Source organism: Capsicum annuum, chromosome 3 (assembly GCF_002878395.1).
Source record: "Capsicum annuum cultivar UCD-10X-F1 chromosome 3, UCD10Xv1.1, whole genome shotgun sequence".
NCBI lineage: Eukaryota > Viridiplantae > Streptophyta > Magnoliopsida > Solanales > Solanaceae > Capsicum > Capsicum annuum.
In genome coordinates this window covers 238,538,487-238,558,907 of record NC_061113.1, presented here as the reverse complement: position 1 = coordinate 238,558,907, position 20,421 = coordinate 238,538,487, and the positions used below count along the sequence as shown (strand labels likewise).

Here is a 20,421-nt window from a genome sequence, read left to right as displayed (position 1 = left end):
GGGGGGGGGGGGGGGGGGGGGGGGGGGGGGGGGGGGGGGGAGAGAAGCATAAAAAGTGCAATTATTAATCACTGGATTTATTTGCAAGATATATACTTGCCTAGTTACTACCTCTCGATTACCAAAGAGTAAATAAAGTCGTCTCTGGTGTATCTGCAGTAACTAAACAAGAAATTTAGAAAGTGTCGTGCCATATAAAGATCATGCATTTTCTTTTGCCAGAACATTATACTACCAAAATGGTAAAACACAATTGTGGTATATAATTCATATTATTCTATTACCATTTATAATCCCGATTCGCATCAAAAAGTTCAACATTAGCAGTTAAAAGAATTCTCTAAGAAGGTAATTTCATACTCAGGTCCAAATTAAACTATACAAGTGAGCCAAACGTTGAATCGAATTTCAAGTTAAATAATAATATGTACCAGAAGTTGCTTTTCCTATCTTTTGGCCCAAAGGTGCAAGTTGAAGCTGTAAAAGTGGAACTTGACAATAACGAAAACAAGAGTAGTTTATTTCACTTGTAGCCCATCATTAGAGCCCACTAAACTAACCATGGCATTTTTATTTAATTTTTTGGCTGCGTCTCTTTGTTTCACAAGTAATTAAAGATTGAGTATGAGTTAAGTCACTATTATACAGCCTGGAGTCTTCTTCAAATATCTCTATACACAGCTATCTTTGTGAACATAAAATACTACTCTCACAAAAGCTTATCCAAGGAGCTACTTTTGTACTTGGAAAAGTTCCCAAGGTAATCAAAGAATGGAAGAAGATAAATAATAAACCACCTTTTACATTTCACAGAAAACAGTTATGTCTTGACCAAAACGGAGGAAAATGACTTTGCTTTCGAATAGTCCTTCCCAAGAAAAATGAGTAACTGAGTATTGGATTAGTTTACATAACATCTAATAATACAGGCTTCAACCAAGTATTAACATGCTTAAAACTAATTGAGCATCCTCTCGACGGCGGCTAGTCTCTTCGGATTCAGCATTCGCCCCCAGCCCAATCTCTTTCCCGATTGAACCATATCACTATAGTCGTTTTAACAATTCAACATCTTTGGCTCAACCAGTCGATTATTTCCTCCATGATTTCTTCTCTTTCAAGTTCAAAAAGCAGGTCATGCAACAGCCCTTTATACAGCTTGATGCTTTTATCAGTTGAAGAAGCCTCTTCATAGAGCTTCTTAGAGCATTCAGGGTCGGTCACTACATCATCAGAGCCATGAAGAACTAGGAATGGTACCGTCAACTTGCACAGATTTTGTTGCAAGTAAGCAGCTATTCGAAGGATCTCATAGCCTGTTCTTACCCTAATGGATCCAGTGAACACTAGTGGATCTGAATACTTGGCCAGTAATGCTGCTGGATCCCTACACACTGCCACACCCCTTTTGTTTGCTGCACTGAACTGGTATCTTGGGAATAGAAATGAGAAAATTGGAGCAAGTACCTAATAATTAAGAAACACGAGTACTCTTTAATACTGTTAAGGCTCAACAAAAGATATCATTCATAGAGAAGGACAAGAGCAGACAGTTGATTTTGAAATGAAAAGTTACCTTGAAAATCGGATGAGTTGGTTGAACTCCTACGGCAGGTGAAGTCAGTACGATACCATCAATCCTAGATTCTACCTTTGGATCAAGTGCTGCCTACAAGTATCAATGAAGTATAGAGTCAACAACAGTCTTCAATAACAATTTAATAGACAATCGGGCAGAAAAATCATCAGTTTCATTTACCTTGAGGATTATGGCTGCACCAGTCGAATGTCCAAAGCAAAAGCACGGAAGTCCAGGATTTTCAGCTAAAATCTTTGACAGAATTTGTTTCTGCACAAGTGGATGAAAAGTTGTAAATGACATTAACTTAAATGTTTCATCCTGCTTTTTTTACTCAATGCATGAAAAATAAAATAATTGTACCATGTCATTGACAGCATCATCAAGAGAAGGAACATATGCATGCAGTCCATCACTTCCACCATGTCCTGCATGAAGAAGAAACTTGAAACTCAGAAAGAACATCCCCAAAGGATTCAGACACACCATTAATTGGTTAAGAGCTATTTACACATTACAAAATGCACTAGTGAAAAAATGTTCAAACATACACAGCATTAATTGGTAAAGAGCTATTTACACACTACAAAATGCACTTCAGTGAAAATGTTCAACATACACAATAAATTAATAAGCAATATATAGCAGTAGTCAGGGTTACAATGAGAGAGAGGAAAGGGTGCCTCAAAGACAAAATTCAAGGTTTTCAGACGAATAGTTACAAGTTAGATGGACCCACGGTGCTATTCACAGTCATGCATTTAACAAATTCAGTTTCTTTTAATGGTAATAATTCAAGCAAGTCACCCCCCCTAAAACAAAATTGTTGTGTAACCAAGAAAAGTGAAGTGCAATCTTGTAGCAACAAAGATGCTTAAACACTCATTAATATTACCCTTTGGTACTTGGCCCTTGCCTTGTGAATGCATGATAATAATTTAAAATTATTTTTCCAGTAAAATGTGTTACAATGAAGTTGTAAGCATCTTTTCCCTCTATTATCTCTTAATGCACAGAGCCAAAATTAAATATTCAATTTAATAGCTTACTCATGCGAAGGAGCTTTACATGTAACATTTTCACACCAAAGGCTGCTCATTGGAGGAAATTCAACTCCTGCAACATGCGACATAGATGTGTAGTTGAAGACTGACATTTTCAACCATAATAACAGCAACTAAACAATCACTGCCTCCCTTCTCCAAGACTCATCAATAAATGAATATCAGAATTGCAAATCTTGAGAAAAGGAAAAAAATGACATTCAGGTTTAAAACTGATAGATGACCACCTAAAAATTACTAGGTTTATTTCACCAAGAGATTGGAGAAACTGTGCTTTACATAGTGCAGCATTTTATCATATACTCTTACACACCTATATATCCACGTATTTTCTCATCACCGCTATGTGAAGAACCAACGAGTTGGTGGTAAATGCATAAGTATCAATGAGCAGTCCTAAGAGTTCATAGCCGGATGGATGACTGGTAAAGATAATTCTTGGAAAACCTACTGGCACTGATGCTTTTTTATTGTTATTATATTTTAATGATGTTGGTATCCAGGCAAACTTGCCACACCTCAATTAAGTCCGCAGGGTATTGCTACCTCTTACCAGCATAGATACCGCACAGGTACGGAGTAACTCTGCCAACAAAGGTTTGGACAGATTGTAAGAAGTATTGAAGTTTTAATAGATGAAAAGCATCATTCATTTTCCTTTCACCTCTCCCTTCACCCCACCTTGGGCCCCCGAAAAAAACTCCTAGGGAAATGGAACATTTTCATTTCCGGATTTCGCTTTATTTGCCCATTTAAATCACGATCAAAGAAGCTACATCTAGAAGCATAATGGAAAAAGTAAATACACACTTTAGGCTGCTTGCACTTTCTTTGTCACATTATAACAAGGTTCTAGCCTAGTGAAAGATATGAAAGTTTAAGCATGCCTTGATATTTTTCCATTAAAAAGAGCTAACCATTGTAGAGCCAGCAAGCAGCGGAAGATTAATGTAATTTTCAGAGCAAGCTATTGTTATGGGGAAGTATGACTAGAATAATCAATACACTGCAAAACTAACAGAAATTCAGTAGTAGATGCTGTTTGTTTTGCTTCCTTTGAGGCCAAGCTGACGGAGGACATCCTTCCTAGAAGGTGGTCTATGTGGTCCTAGGTGCTCCTTTTTTTTTTTGCATATTCTTTGTTATCAATGGTAATTTCACAGTTTATCAGGAGTCGCACGTAATTAAAGCGGTCAAAATCTTAAGGATTGAACAGCCATAAGGACTAGGATTCAGATAAGTTGGGATTAAAACTGAACAAGATAAAAAGAAAGAAAACCAGATTTTTGGAAGTGATTGAAACTAGAACAAGCACAAAACCACTATTCCTAAAATAGAGGAAAGAATGAAGAGATTACAGATAAGCCTCGAGTTTCTTGATGAACAGTATTGCCAGTTCAGTCAGCATGCATAATGAGAAGAAATTAACAGATCGAAGAAAAGAGCTTGATTTGACATATGTCAATCAACTATGAGAATCAATTTTCTCAAATTCCCAAACAAGTAAAATAAAACAAACAGAACTTAGATGCCAGAATCTACAAATAATAGGGGATATATAAATGCAGTGGTTTATAATAATTCATTTTGTAAATGCAGAACTTACCAATCCAATCCATTCCATAAACTTTAAAGCCATTTGCATTTAGCTTCTTGGCAAAATCATCATATCGGCCACTGTTGCAAAATGAACAATATAAAGTCTTTAAGATAATGAACCATTTGAACTGAAATAAAAAATAAAGAGCCTTGCAAGGCTGGTGTAAACCTGTGTTCGTTGAGGCCGTGCAACAAGAAAACCAATCCCCTGCGGCAAGACAACTAACATCATTAAGTTTTTATTACAATAGAAACTTGTATGGAGCAAAACGTACAATATAGGTAATCACAATGAGTTTTCATGGTCTGCTATCTACTTGGAAAAGGAAAAAAATCTTTGAAGAACTTGTAACTAGACAGGCAATTGGAATGGGTCATTGAAGGTAACTTTGCACCAAGTTCTAAGAGGACCACTGTGTTCTTTAATCCACATAGATTAGGATTATTTATATTGCACCTTATTTATATTCAAACTAGAGCATACAGGATATACAGTGTGTTAAATATATAAGTCTTTACACAAGTACCACATAAAAAGATTGGTCTAACATGTGTAAGAAATGTAAACAATATCTATAACTAACAAAAATCATGTCTGAACGATCAGAGGTGGAAAAATGAATGTCAACTACATATTACTGGCACATTCAATCCCAGATATTATCTCATCAAAGGACGGAAAAAAATTGAATGTAACAGCACACCAACAGCAAGAGAAGTTGCAGTAACCAATTTTCATCTATACTATTTCACATGACACTCTTTCTATTTTGGTCTGTTAGTTTAAAAACCGATGACACATTTCTATATTTGAAACTAAGTTAATTTTAAACTTCTTTCGTTCTTTAGAATAACAAACCTAGTCAAACATCGTTATATAAAAAGGACTAGAGGGTGTATTACGTTGGGAATTAAGAATAGTTTAATACACTCAATTTCTCATTATCACCCTTATTTACTCCTTTTGTCTCAATTTGTGATACTCGTTTCTTTTCTTAGGCAGTCACCTTTCTATATATTTTATTAATAATTTAACTTTAAACGTTCTATTTTTCATATAAATAACTATGGCTTATTTTAGATCACGAATTTAAAAAATCTTCGGTTATTTTTAAAGTTAGTGTAAACCAGACATTTTCATATAAATTGAAATTGAGGAGTACCTTTCACTCAGAAAGGGATTTTGTATACTTGTTTTGTGGTCCTATAGTGAAAAAAACAAGAGCATAAATACTAGTCACCGGATGTCTCTCTCTTTCATTTTCATAATGTAAAATGCGAGACAAATGGACTTGTATGATATTTTAGAAAAGAGCTGCCACGTTATGGCGTCTCATGCAAAGAAAAAGTTGTAATCTCCCATTAAGCCCATGGCTACTACACAGAGAATAATCAGAAAATACTATCACTAGTGACTTGGGTGGTGGGATTCTCGGGAACAGGTCCACTATAGGGACCATCTATCAAAATTTGCTAGTGGCTGCAATATTCTTTTCAACTACTACTGCTGCAACACTTCCATTCATATCTCTTTCCTCCTAAATTTGAAAAAACTATCTCTCTATAAAGATAAGAATAAACATATATGAAATTCAAATGGAAAATAGTCATTCAATTATTACTTCCAAAACTTTTAAGAACCTTCTAAAAACAATTAACTTTTTCAGCACAAAGTTGAAAATGTTTAGTTACTTCCCGTTTGGCCATGAAAACATAATTTTCCGGAGTTGGAAATAGAGTTGGAATTGGAGTTGGAGTTGTGTTTGACCGTGAATATAAATTAAAGTTGTTTTTAAATTTTGTGAGAGAAGGAGAAGTGAAAAAGTGAAAACAATTGTACTTAGAATTTTCATGGCCAAACAGTGTGGTTTTCACTGAATAATTTTCCGGAAAAAGTGAAAAAATATACATGGCCAAACGGCTAATAAGACAATACTCCATCTGATGAAAAATAAATGAATTGCCCGACACTTTTGTACGCTCCAAAATGAATGAATATTTTAAAGTCTAAATTAAGATGAACTAATTACTTTTCTTCCAAAATTATTCTTCTCTTTTAAGTTATCAACTGTCTCTTTATAAGAACCGTGCCACACTTGTAGCAAGTCATTCACTTTGGATCAGACAAGGTAGAAAAATAGACCATTCAATTTTGGAGCATCATAATAATAGCAAGACATCACACATGACACAACAGAATAATGGGCAGTAGTAACATCAACTTAGCGAACCAGGACAAGATTTCCCCTTCCCATAATAAATTATGGGCTCCTGTGAAGTCACACTCACAGCACGATTAAAACAAGGAGAATAAAGCTCTGTTGATGTTTGAGGTTCTATTGGATGAATGGTGGAAATTTAAAGAATGCAAAATTCCCATCTAATAAAATCTCACAATACAAAATATCTGCATTTCCTAAGCTTTGTCCCATTTTACCCGTCCTAAATTTCCTAATTTGATGTCTCATTTTACTTGTCCTATTTTACTTATCAAGACAAGACAATTTTTTTTTCTATTATACCTTAGTGTAATTGATTATTCCTTGTTATTAACATTCTTAAAAAATGTTGCAAAATGGAGTACCATTAAAAATATAAATGGTGTTTTGATATTAATCATCCATCTGTATTAAAACTAACAACAAGACACAATTAAGAGGGACAAAATGGTAAAGTTACATTACCAATCATTGTTTTCTTAATAGCTGTGTCATCCCAATTTGAGACGGATAAAATGGAACGGGGTGCAGCAGAAATCGCCATGCAACTAATTTTCCAAGGGCTATTCAAACAACTTATTTGTAATCTTATCCAACAGTATTAATAAGACATCCCGTTTGGTCATGAAAATTATAATTTATCGGAGTATTAATAAGATATCCCGCTTGGTCATGAAAATTATAATTTGTCGGAATTAGAGTTGAAATTGTGTTTGGACATAAATATAAATTAAAGTTTGTGAGAGAAGTATGAGTGAAAAAAATTTAAAAAATTCAAATACAATTCCGAAACTGTATTTGGAATTCTCATGGCCAAACACGTACATCTTTCGGAAAAAAAAAATAAAAACTTTTCATGGTCAAATGCTACAAAATGAGTGTAAAATTACATCCGGGCCAACTTACACCCAAAAGCTAGCTAGCTCAAAGAGGAAGATTAATCAAGTCTGATGAAGATATCATACATGATACATCCCATTAACAACGTTTGTGAGACGTTTTCTCATTTTTCAACAGTAAGTACTCATTTATGTGTTTCAACTCGAGCTCGACTAAATACGAAATCGACTTTGTTAATTACGGAGAGAGCTTCAACTCAATGTGAAACTTTTTGGGATAAATCTGAATTTAGTTGGACCCAATATGATAACGGTCACTAAATGAAAAAACCAAAAAAATAAAGTGTCTTACCCAACAGTCACGTAGAAAGCAAGAAGCTCACAACAAGAAAACATTGGAGGGCCAAAAAGGAAATACATTATATTATTAAAAAAAAAGAGAGCGAGAAAGAGAGAAATGTACTCAAACATCCCAGGACCTTCCAGAAACATGGAAAAACAATTTGGTAGCTAAACAAAAAAACATTTTGAGAATAAAAAAATGAACATAACGTGCAATCAATCCCAAAAAGATCTAATGAATTTGCAATATGACTATCAATTTTGCTATTTTTTCAACTCCTAGCTCCATTCATTTTATGCTTTGATGTTTTTTAATAATTAATTAACATGTATTCATATTAAAATAAATGTTAGTCTAAGATTATGAAAAACCATTTGAAAATAAATAATTAATGTCCAGCATAATTAATCTCTCTACATAATAGCAATTTCGTTGATCAAATTACCTGACTTTGAAGGAAAGAGGTGTCCATGATTGCGTGAACATGGTATCTCCTCTAAACGTAACAAAATGTGAAAATTCCCTCAACGTCTCTCTATCGTCATCCTGAAGTACTCTCCTTATGGCTAGCGATCTTCTCGCCGCCACCTCCTGCTCCACCGCGCTCTTCCTCGGCACCATTTTCGACGGCACCCGAACCACCGTACCTTTCCTCTCCACCACCGCCTTTTCCTCCTTCCCGCCGCCGCTCTGCGATCCCGACGACGCCATCATCGTCGCCGGTGACGGCATCCTCCTCCGTCCACGAAATGGCAATAACAATAACAACACGAAAGCATTAATTAAAAGGAACAAGCTCCTCAGCACCCGTAATGAAAATAGGGCACTGAGTCTCCCGCTTGCACCTGATGTTAAAATTATCGTAGCTTCGCTCGTTTTCGCTACTTCAACCGCGACCGTCATTGCTGCTGTTGTTGTTCCTCTTCCTCTTCTTCTCCTCCTTCTAATCCCAAACGCTAACAATTTCAACTCGGATAAATATTCAGGAAAATCCACACAATTTAGCTTCAAATTTTGTTTTGGTAATTTTGTGTGGATATATAAACCGAAATGTGATTCAAATCGTTTGGATATGCACAATTTTTGACTTGTCAAGCAAATCATATAATGCAAAAAAAAATAGTCAAAATTTTTTCAAAAAATAATTCAATTTAATTTCCTTACAGATGAAATTTTGGTTCTGGAAAATAAAGTTGAATACGAAATCAAAATTTTAATAAGAGATCTTCAGAAGAGAAGATGAAGGTTGAAGGAATGATAATGCGTTATTCTCCCCTTGTTTCCGAGAAGTGATGAATAAATAATGGCTCAGAGAATTACGCTACAAAATAGCGGTAGATTTTACTACCACGTGGCAGCGCCACACATGTTATCATATGCGGCGATATTGTCATAGTTTTTGTTTGTTCGCTAATGCTAAGATTAATTTGAAAAAGTCATATTTAGTAAAATGCTTGGGACACGTGGCGTTAAATGACTGACAGTGTGGTTCCTATATGGCACGTAACTTAAAATGTGACTTGAAGCACCGGTCACTTGGTTTGACTCTTCTTGGTGATCTATTTTTTATTTTATTTTATTCTAATGCCAAAAATAGATAGTATATATAGAGAGAATTTTATTTTTTAAATATTAAATAATAAAAAATGTTTTAGTAATAGCAAAATTCTGTGCTTCAAAATAGGGGTGACTATATTTTGGTTTAAATCAAAAAAATTAAAAATCAAATCAAAATTTAGTTTTGGTTTTGATTTTTCGGATAGGATTTATTTTGTAATTTTAAAATTTCGATTTTTCGGTTTGGTTTTCATTTTTTTTTTTTAAATCGGTTAAACCGAAAAAATGAAATTTTATAAATACATAAATAAATAATATATATATATATATATATATATTATATATATATAATATTTAGTAATATATATATATAATATTTAGTAATTCACATTCACAATTAACATTTAACAGCAAATTCGCATACGTCGCAGGTTGTTTATGGATTGTTTTAGTGATTCAAATATTTTATGGATTATTTTGATGACTTTGAACTGTTTTATGGGCTATTTATGCAGAAAGTATGTTGTTTTTATGGACTATTTTTATGTGTTTTGTGTTATTTTGTAGACTATTTATGCAAGGTTATATTATATATAATGATTAATGACGTTATGTATTATGTTAAGCTTATAATTATTTCATTTTGTTTCATCCATGTTGAGTTATTTATAGTTATTTATATTCGGAAATGGAAAACAGGTTTGAAAAAAATAATTTTTCTAAAAAAACCCATCAATTTTAAATGTTCAGTTATGAAAAAGAGAGGCTAACTATTTTAATAGTTCAAACCGAAATAAAAATCTGAAATAACCGAACCAAATTTATAAAAATCGAATTTATTTCGGTTTAGTTACGGATGTCATTTTTATCAAACAAAAAATCGATAAATCGAACAATCAAATCCAACCGATCGAATGCCCACCCCTACTTCAAAATATTATTAATAAAATTAATTTAATAAAATATTATATCTTTAATTAAAAGAAATTAAAGAATGTGTCAGGGTAAGGAGGGATAAATTTAAAATGGATAAGGCACTTAGAACAACTTTGAATGGTCATCGTCATTTTTTACTAAAAAGTACGTAGTATTGTTTTTCCGAATTTATTGACTCATTGAAGTTGCTCCTAATGTTGAATTTATTGGTTGAATATAAACATTTACATGTCTTGACATATTTTGATCTAAGCAAATTTTTTTGTCACGTCTTTTACCACACAATGAACCTCGAATGAAAAAGTTGTTTTGAATTTGAAAGAACATATGATAGAGACGTAAAAAGTCAGTACAAGATCTCAAAATATTTTGTAAATATGCTATTGCTTATAGACTATGAATTATAAACACGTTTCCATATAAATGCATTTCCAATAAAAGGTTGTGTCTTTTCTTGCAAACAAAATCATCAAATTACATTTTTAGATATATATGTAGTAGTTTTTTAATAAAAAAAAAAAAAAATTCAGGAAAACCGCAGCCGCTATATCCTCTGCCACAATCTCTACCCTTCGAATAAGCACCCTGTGGTGAGCACTATGTGCGCACTAGATAAACCCCTCAATGCAATAGCCTTCAAACCACACGAGGATATGTGTAGTAGTTTTATTTCAGCATACATGGGTGGTTTTTCTTGTCTTGCAAGTTAATTTACTGAAATTTTACTTTTAATTTTAGTCTCTTCATTTATTTTTACTCATTTATATTTAACTTAGTACAACCCTTAAAACGTAATCACTTAGTACACCCCTTAAAACGTAATCACTAAAATGATAAATTTAGTATATCATTTTTTAAATTAATAAAATTTAATATTCTAAAAAAATTGTAGTTATAATAAAATAAAGAAAATATAAAATGATAAATTATTTATTAATTTTTAAATAAAACGAGAAAACTATGCGGTAGAAATATTTCCCTCACATATTAATGCCCAAATGTTATTTCTTCTTTTTTTAAACTCCCTAAAACTCTCGTCCTTTTTGTTCTATCGATGATTGAATCCACCTACTGAAAGGCATCTAAAAAAAATCCTAACTCCCTAACCATATTACAAAAATTTCAATATATACACAAAATGTTATATATATATCGATTATGTTATGTATATTAATAGGGAGAGAGAATAAAGTAACTAAAAAAGTGAGAGAAAATATAATTACTTTCAAAAGATTGATATTTATGTTATTTATACTATTTTCAATGTTTTCGGATACACAAAATCTGTATGTTATGTAGTATACACTTCAACTAAGTTCAAGACCAAACTTGTCAAGAGCAACTTGAAGTTTCAACACCTTCAACACAAGATCAAAAATGATCTATTCAAGAAGTGTTATAATTTCAGAAATAAGATGAAACAAAAAGTTGAATCCGCCCCCGACCGAAAGGCATCAACCTCATTCAAAGTGAGAATGCTTACCATCCAAGTAACTTCTTCCTATCCATCCAAATGTTACTTTTGACATTAACTCCACACCAAACAAGTGGGCTTAAGGGACACCAAAGAAATGAAGGGGCCAAGGTCCTATTACGGAGCCTTCTGGTGTAAAGCCCAAACGAGTGGACAGAAATCAGAACATGGATTAGTTTGGGAAATTATCATGCACCAAATAATAGTGTTCCCTCTATCTTTATGTGTCATAAGTAGCCAACACATTTCTTTTTCATGATCAGTAAAGTTAGATAGTATGGACAAATTCCTCAATCCATTCATATATATACATATCCAAAAGATAATCTAGATCTTCCAACATTTACAGCTAAATAAATTTCTCAAAGTTCTCATACATCCTACTATCTTTATCAATTCATTCCTTTCCCTTAGTTTATCTATATATGGAAAATAGACTACTCCACTTAAAAATTAAGCCAAGCATTTGTCAAAAAATCTAAATAATCGAGTGAAGCAAGTGCTTAGACCTACTCCATCTGTGTAGAACTTTGCCAAAAACATCATAAAATTCAATTTCTACATGAGTTGGTGTCAATTGGACAGACATGAAACCTTGTCCATCATAGAAGAATTTCATTTCTTCATTATTCAAGCCTTTCACGTCTCCTCTCCATGCCTTTGATCCTGCCCCACTAGTCAAAAATTGAATAGGACTGCAAGTACACCAAAAATTGGATTAGGTAAGACTTGGTCAAAAAAAAAAAAAGATTGGATAAGAAAAGATAACATACATCCTAAGTTAGTTCAAATAACAAATATCAAATATCAAAATTAATTAATTAATTATATTGTATTTTCATCCGATAAGAGACAATTATCTAAACTAACTTTACCTTTCGGTATCACTTATGTGCTCAAGGCAATGATCGTGGCCGTTCATGTATAGATCTACATCGTACGCCTAAAAATTTCATAACCCAACATAAAAAGGGGTAAAAAAAAAAGGTTAAAGTCCTGGGGAAAAGTTACTGTTATGTAATGTAAAATATTGTAAAATCTCAACAATTTACCCGAAGGATAGGAAGAAGACGTTCCACAAGTTCATTAGTGTCACCATGGTGTCCCACACTTCTAATGGCATGATGACCCACTACTATTTTCCATTTTGCTGTTGATTCACTTAGTGCATTCTCCAGATCCTGCAAAATAAATGTACACTCTCATGAGATTATGGGGAGCCTTGAAATAGCGGATAAAATTATTGCAAGGGTTTAAGAACAAAAAGGCCTAATTAAGCAACAAAATTTATTAGTAAGATTTTATTGAGATAATGTAAACTTACATTTAATACGTTTTGTGTGTATGTCTTTTGCGGCATCACATTGCGCCAATCGTAGGTATGTTCCGTTTCCACGAAGTACTCTTTAACAAATGGGGTTGTGTCCACCATGAATATTTCAGCAATTTCTGCTAAAAAGTAAGACAACAATTTGAAGTATTGAAATCATGATAATCAAAGTTTAAACATTAAATCATGAGAATAGAGAATTTTCTGAGAGACGTGAATTTAGATTGGTCGGACCTAGGGCATATACAAAGTAAAAATAGTGGCTATCAGATACCATATACGGTGGGAAAAAAAAACGATAGTAACTAATTTCAGCTTTACGAAAACATAAAATTATGAGTTTGTGTTTTCACCTGCATTGATTATGAAAGAACGCAAACAAATCCATCTGCTGTCAATTTTCCTAAGGTAAGGACTGAGTTGAGCTAGTGCATCTCCCCTGTAATCATGGTTACCTAATACTGCAAAATCAACATTAATAAATCAGAATTAAAAAACCATGAATTTTTTTAAAAAAAATAATTTGTATTAGTTTTCATTTGTAAAACTTACCTGTATACCATAGGGTTTGCAAGCTCTTTGCTTTATAAACATTGCTAAAAGACTCCAGAAAATTACGATCATCCTCTCCTGTTAGGCCATTAGTATAAAAATTGTCACCTGTTGAGACTACAAAATCTATGTCTAATTTCTCACCAATTCTTCCCATCTGCATCCAAAATCATACACATAATTAATTATTAAATACAAGAAAAATGATTCAAATATTTCATAAAATAACAAAGGGTACCTGAAATGCAACAACAGATTGATTATAATCACCTTTACGTCCCCAATCACCAACAACCAAGAATCTTAAATTGCCATTATCTTTAGCGGAATGATGGATTTTCTTAAGCCTAGTTGCACTTGAACAATAAGATATTGAAAAACTAGCCACCAAAAGGAACATAACCATTGATTCCTTACAAAAAACAGCCATGGCTAGGAAACCAAATAAGAAAATATCAATAAATCTTTTCTCAATTAAACAAACAAGAATATTGAAATATTTACGAATAATAAGTAATTCATGTAAGAGGAAAAGGGTATTTATTTAAAGATTAAACATGGAAAGTAACAAAGACAGAGGCAATAATGTAAGGTCACGGAGTTGCATTTAAAGGAGGTGGCTAATTTATGTTTTGTTGTAAAAGGATTATGCGAATATGCGAGTGGATATTTTGTTGGATAAACAGAGAATATTCGATGAAACTCATCCAACAGTTCCTAAAATGAATAAGTGAAATTGTTATTAATTCTCATGGAATTGGAATTGGAATTGGCCGTTGGGTTTAAGGGAAAAAAAAGGGGAATGTGGACCATGCAAAATGATTTAGGATACGTCAACTTGGTCCCTTTTTATCTATTCCCTATGTTTTAATTGGTGTTTTAGAAGATGTGGGTGTGGGCAATTACGTATTACATACGGAGGCGTAAGCTTCAACGTAATATAGAGCGATGCGTAAGTAAGCTTCGAGGTGCAATATAAAGTGATGCGCAAGCAAGCTTCGAGGCGCAATTCAGAGCGAGGTGTAAGCTTTGAGGCACTGGATGTAAGTCTCAATGAAACTCCATGAACAACTCATTGAATTAAACCGTTGTTTCTTCAAATTCAAGAAATGGGTGAATTGTTTACATCAAGTGGTAAGGATTGACGTAAAGGCCACACACACATTATTTCAAACCGTTGTTTCTTCAAATTCAAGAAATGGGTGAATTGTTTACATCAAGTGGTAAGGATTGACGTAAAGGCCACACACACATTATTTCAACCTTCAAAAATATTGACAGATGTATATCAAATACCTATGTTGCTCGAACTCTTCAAAAATGTTGACAGATGTATATCAAATACATACATATGTTGCTCAAACTGTGTATATCAGATACATACATATGTTGCTCAAACTGTTCAAATATGTTGACAGGTGTATATCAGATGCTCCAAAAGTAGTGCATCCGATACAGTGCAACAACAATTTTGGAGTGTCCGCCAACATAGATTTGAACCCTTAACCAACCAAACCAGCCAATAACAGATAGATTTCACAGTTTCAAGCAGAACATGGAAGATGCAATAAAGCAAAAAAGAAACATGCCCCAAGAGACAAGTGCATGGCAAATATTGAGAAAACAAACGTTTTGTTCCTCAATAATTTCACCAAGACCAACTACACTTTACTGGGGCTGCTAGTGAAAGAACTGAAGTAGGAAAGAGGAAGTCGGAATTCTCCTCCTGATAAATGAACCTCTGACATGTAATCATGTTACGTTTTATATGGAACCATACATATTATGGGAACACACACTAGTTAAATTATGTCTAATTATGAAATATCTATGTACAAGTCAACAAGCACATGATCCACTGTATTTCCCTGAATAGATGCTACTGCACTAGAGGTTGTAAGCCTCCAGCATAAATCTGACTCCACAATAGAGCCTCCAGAATATTTAATTGGCAACAAAATGGTATCTCGAGTCGACATAGCTCTCAACATCCCAGAGGAAAGAGCCAAAAGTTACAGCCTCCAAAACAAGCCGCTTCAGCCCTCCAAAACTGATCTTAATAAGTTCATCTTTAGAAGAGTCAACAGTGCCTTGAGGGGTGATAACAATCTCAGGTCTACCAAATAGTGCTTCAGTGTGTTTCTCAATCATGCCTATGGCCTCTCTAGATCTGATAGTTGCATATCTCTGGAGTGTCTCCCCATCAAATGACATCACATAGTTTCTCAGTCTTGTAGGCTTTATCCCCTGGCCAAAACCACCAGGACTCACACCACCTGCAGACCATGATGACAATTCTGGATGGGATTGTGTTGGTGACCTGAAAGAGGTATCACTCTTATCAACAGACCTGATATCCTCCCCTGCCACTTGCTGGATGCTATTATCTTCATCGTCTACACCCTGAGGAAGGACTTTCATGGTCTTTTCCAGCTGAAACCTCTGGTCCACTCTCCTGAGAAAATATCCATACATAATTGATGCCGCATAAACTTGGCCTACTCTTAATTTACTTATTTGTGCCACCGAAGAATTGTCACCCAATCGATTTCCAAGAATGAGAGTCAGGTGGTTTTGAATCATCTCGTTGGCTTCTGGTGAATGAAGACCCTCAAGCTTATCATCTTGGCTGGGCCACGTATCAACTCGACCAGAAGGTTCAGATGAAGATGGACTTATTGCAGGAACTAAAGAGACATTGGCATCCATAAATTTCTGCACCACCAAGGCATATAATATTTCTTCCAAGGTCTTTTTCCTTTCATTTGCCTTCACCTCAGCAATTCTCCTGATAGATTTGAAAGCAACCATGCAACAAGTTATAGACCTCACGGCAGTAATAAATACCACAACGGAAGAAAACTACTAATATTTTTATGGCGAAACCCCTGGAGGTGGGATGAATTTCAAAGAAACCAGAACTAACCTGTACAAGACAATGTCAGTACCAGCTGGAGATGGTTCTTCCTTCTGTTGCTCTGCATCACGGTCAGTATTAAGCTGTTCAAGTTGCTGATCTACAGCAGCTGGGACAAGATGTGGGTGACTTGTCAAAATTTGAGTTAGAAATTGGCCAATTGGAGATTCCAGCTGAAGTGGAGCAATTGGGGCAGCTGAACCTCCAGACTCAGAAGGTGATACCGATGCCCTGATCGCAGTAGATTTTTTGCTACCAAAAGACACTTTCCTGTTACTCAACCTCACATGAGAAATTGAGCGATAAAGCTGCCAAGAAAATGTCTAATACATTAGGCGGCAAAGCGCACTTCCAGATGCATAAGATTCCTAATTTATGCCAACAACTAGATAAACTAATTTAAATATATAGCCTTGATCAAGGGAAGCTCTTTATTAATTGAATAAGATGCTTCTATGTCATATCCAAGTGGATACATAGATTACAAAGAACTAACATGGGATTACATAGGTCAATGCATGTTGAGGCACATCCCTAATTGGAAAAACCAGCACAGTTGAATAATTGCATGCTCAAAGGCATAAAATTTGTAAGGCTACCATATACGAACAAAACATATGTCAAACGGGCAAGGAAATTTCAGCAAGAACCCAGCAATACTCAACAAATTCAGCAGAGAAATCCAAGATCAACAATTTGACACATGTCGAGAAGACGGTATCAAATATACATATAGAATACAGAAACAATATGAGTAGGCATACACCAATTTTTCTTTCTTGACAAGTCCGCAGACACCATTTTCTTATATGATAGATGATGAGAGATTGAAAGAACTTGAGGTAAAAACAGAAACTGCAAAAAGACATCAGCTATACCAAAACTAATTCAGAGAGGAGTGGCAACTGGAAGCATGGCTGCATTACTATGTTGATAAAGGGATGTCTATAAAACATGGATGCATCGTATTTTTGGCAATCAATAGTTTTAACATGTTCTGGAGGTATTACATACTGCCACCATCCTTCATATAAAACAAAATTTTTGGCAATCAATAGTTTTAACATGTTCTGGAGGTATTACATACTGCCACCATTCTTCATATAAAACAAACATATGAATCAATGCAAAAGGAGAACTCTTTAATAATAAGATAAAGAACTATACAGCTTTAAAAAAATAAAGAGAACTTCATCAAGAAATGACTAAGAGCTTGGTAATATCTCTAACAAGAGTATTTGCATTTTTAGAATAAAACATAACTTTTTATAAGACTTCAGGGTGAAAGATAACCAAGATTTTGTTTATTTATTTCTTACTACAGTGCTGTCCAGACCATATTGCCCGCAACTAAGTTAATTCATTGACACACATGCACACTAGCATCTGGCAGCTTTACTCACCAGGACTCACATGGAAATAATAGACAAACTTCTCCTATCACTGTTCTGCCAGGATAAACTCCAGCTTTTTGATCTCTATAGCACACCCTTCCGTGCAAAAAAATAAATTTAATCATTCAATTTTCAGATTGCTGTTACTGTCTCAAGTGGAATCTCTTGTTGATCTTGTACTGGGATCAATAATATCATGTAAAGATATAGTAAAGAGTTTCTTTTGTATATCGGTTTGGATCAATTAAAAAGAATTTTACTAAATTATGATTTATTTTCTATTTTAGGATGTGTGTGTACAATATTTAAGCCCCAATAGCTTGAGGCAACAACCAATCTAAAATTTCCCAAGCAACTCTCCTTCACTTCTTCCTTCTCACAAAATAAAAGTGTTAAAACCTTGCGCAAGCATCAGAGTCAAAGATACACATGATTATATTTTCTAATTATATATTGAGTCAATCCCATACAAAAGGGGACTAAAAACATATTCTAGGATACAACAGAGGTACCCTTCTACACTTCGTATGCATCTTTTAGAGATATACTTCGATCATATTAAGGTTCTATAACTATTACTGCAATGTTATAGATATTCTAGAGATAAGCACTACAGCTACTCAAGACTTGCCTTTTCTTATTTCATTCTGCTTCAAAACCATTTCTCCAACTTGCGACTTTCATTCCATTTCTATACCTCCATATAGCTAACTTAACTAGTTGGGCATTACAAACAGAACGAACAGCAGCCTGTATTTTGTTTAAACATCAACTCCCTCCTCATATAAAGTATGTTTGAGAAAGGTAACAGAAAGGGACCCCCTCCTCATATAACGTCTTAATAAGCCAAAAATTGGTAAACAATCATCAAGCTCTCAAAAAAGCACAAGGATGGCCATGCCTTCGCTTCCAAATTTGGAGGACCCCTCTGAAGGTTTCCCACACAATGCCATCATCTCCCCCATTTACTCTTAATACAGAGAGGGCCGTACTTTTTTCTCCAGCTCTCCGTCATTTTCTTACACATTTTGTTGCGTTAAATGGTTAATTGAACCTTGGTTAATGTAATGTACTTGAGGGAATCCAGTTAGTAAATTATTTGAGATCCATAGATGCAAAATACCATCATAGGTCTCAATAGCCTTTCAATGTGGAGATCCTAAGCTTTAATTGATAATATAAACAAGCTCATGATTGTAAACTTGACTGATGTAAAAGATGATCCGCATATATAAACATCAAATTCAGCTAAGACTAACTCATAAGCTGTGCTGTAAAGTTATGCTCCTTTAACCATTTCATCCCCTCCTATTTTGATTTTAATTTCATTCATTTCCCAAGCTTAAGGCATGATCAGACACTTTCATAAGATGTCATCATCTTTTTCCTCATGTTCACTCCCTCATTTCCTCATCTGAAATGCTTTATTTTAAGCTGAGGGTCTATCGGAAACTTCTCAATCCCTACGAAGTAGAGGCAAGGTCTGCCTACACTCTACCCTCCCCAGACCCACTTGTGGGCTGAATATGTTGTTATTTACAAATTACAGTGTCTGATCAAAAGTTGAGAACATAGAAAACGTAATCTTCTAACCCGTAAATCCAAGATATTCCTGTACTTGCTGTCTTTCAATATAACCAAATAAACTTAAAAAACTTACGCCATCTAAGTTTTACCTCCACCACAAGACCATTAGCTGATGGAAGATTGTCTGAACTTTCCAAAAGATAAAGACGTAAAGGGGAAAATCGGTCTTTTCAGCAAATATTCCAACTATTATATCATTGATGAACATAGAATTTAAAGAGTGCTGATGTAAGAAACAGTTAAGCAAAACTAACAATCCTTTTCCCCCTCTTTTGATCAATTCGCGCATAACAGGTAAAATATAAAAGTAATCAGGAAAACAATCCGAAGCACTAAAGCTCCCGCTGTGAACAGGATCCAGGAAAGGCCAAACCACAAGGGTTTATTGCACGGGAGGAAAACAGATTGCAAATAACAAAACAACACCACAAAGAAAAAAGCAGATGAATATGAAAATTCAGAACTCCATAATACCTTGATTCCAGAAGGAGACATACGGAGCTGTGACCCGACCCGAGTAAAATCAGACCCACCAAGAGACGCAGCCTTGGTAGGTCTGTTACAGACGCTGAAAGAAGATCGGAAAACAGTAGCAGTCTCCATTCTGCAAAAATCAATAAAGTCACAACTAACAATCAGCAAAACCAAAACCCTAAATCATTTCTAGGAAAATGATAGAACAAAAAATACAGTAATTGACAGAATATTAAAGAAAAAAACACTTACGGATGAGAATAAAATAGCTCAAATTTGAAAACAGGAAACAGTAGAGCAGCAAATGGAGCTTTGTTCCGATTAGCGACTGACGATTATTTGTTTTTCGGGGGAATGTTTCACAGTGTTCAATGTTCAACGCAAAATGTAAATGTATATAATAATGCACCTCCCCCCTTGGTCCCTACTCACCAACGTGACTTATTTATCTTCTCCACTCAAATAAACCTTGGACCTTTCCTCAAATTACAAATTTGGGCACTTGTCTCTATTTCACACCCCACCCACCCCTTCTCCCTTCTAATTTCTTTTTTTTT

At 34.5% G+C, this 20,421-nt stretch overlaps 3 protein-coding genes across 5 annotated transcripts; all 3 read right to left on the bottom strand.

The window, feature by feature from the left end:
• Positions 1–782: 782 nt before the first annotated feature.
• LOC107862846 (monoacylglycerol lipase) lies at positions 783–8,995 on the bottom strand. The gene is made up of 7 exons (XM_016708543.2): positions 8,089–8,995; positions 4,412–4,450; positions 4,250–4,320; positions 1,943–2,007; positions 1,760–1,849; positions 1,577–1,669; positions 783–1,467 (listed from the first exon to the last, which is right to left on the bottom strand). Exons 1-7 carry the CDS (start codon positions 8,745–8,747, stop codon positions 1,066–1,068), a joined length of 1,419 nt encoding a protein of 472 aa, XP_016564029.1. The 5' UTR covers positions 8,748–8,995; the 3' UTR covers positions 783–1,065.
• Positions 8,996–11,886: 2,891 nt separating this feature from the next.
• LOC107862848 (purple acid phosphatase 17) lies at positions 11,887–14,460 on the bottom strand. Of its 2 annotated transcripts, none has more exons than XM_016708545.2 (7): positions 13,731–14,460; positions 13,493–13,649; positions 13,294–13,401; positions 12,935–13,062; positions 12,663–12,791; positions 12,486–12,553; positions 11,887–12,305 (listed from the first exon to the last, which is right to left on the bottom strand). In XM_016708545.2, exons 1-7 carry the CDS (start codon positions 13,920–13,922, stop codon positions 12,089–12,091), a joined length of 999 nt encoding a protein of 332 aa, XP_016564031.1. In that variant the 5' UTR covers positions 13,923–14,460; the 3' UTR covers positions 11,887–12,088. The 2 variants fall into 2 exon arrangements, with proteins under 2 accessions (XP_016564031.1, XP_016564032.1); XM_016708546.2 differs by having other exon boundaries at positions 12,935–13,059; positions 13,731–14,307.
• Positions 14,461–15,190: 730 nt separating this feature from the next.
• On the bottom strand, positions 15,191–20,385 carry LOC107862847 (UV-B-induced protein At3g17800, chloroplastic). 2 transcript variants are annotated; one of them, XM_016708544.2, is made up of 4 exons: positions 20,117–20,385; positions 19,865–19,994; positions 16,419–16,717; positions 15,191–16,280 (listed from the first exon to the last, which is right to left on the bottom strand). In XM_016708544.2, exons 2-4 carry the CDS (start codon positions 19,991–19,993, stop codon positions 15,437–15,439), a joined length of 1,272 nt encoding a protein of 423 aa, XP_016564030.1. In that variant the 5' UTR covers position 19,994; positions 20,117–20,385; the 3' UTR covers positions 15,191–15,436. The 2 variants fall into 2 exon arrangements, with proteins under 2 accessions (XP_016564030.1, XP_047265535.1); XM_047409579.1 differs by having other exon boundaries at positions 16,419–16,732; positions 20,117–20,340.
• Positions 20,386–20,421: the final 36 nt, after the last annotated feature.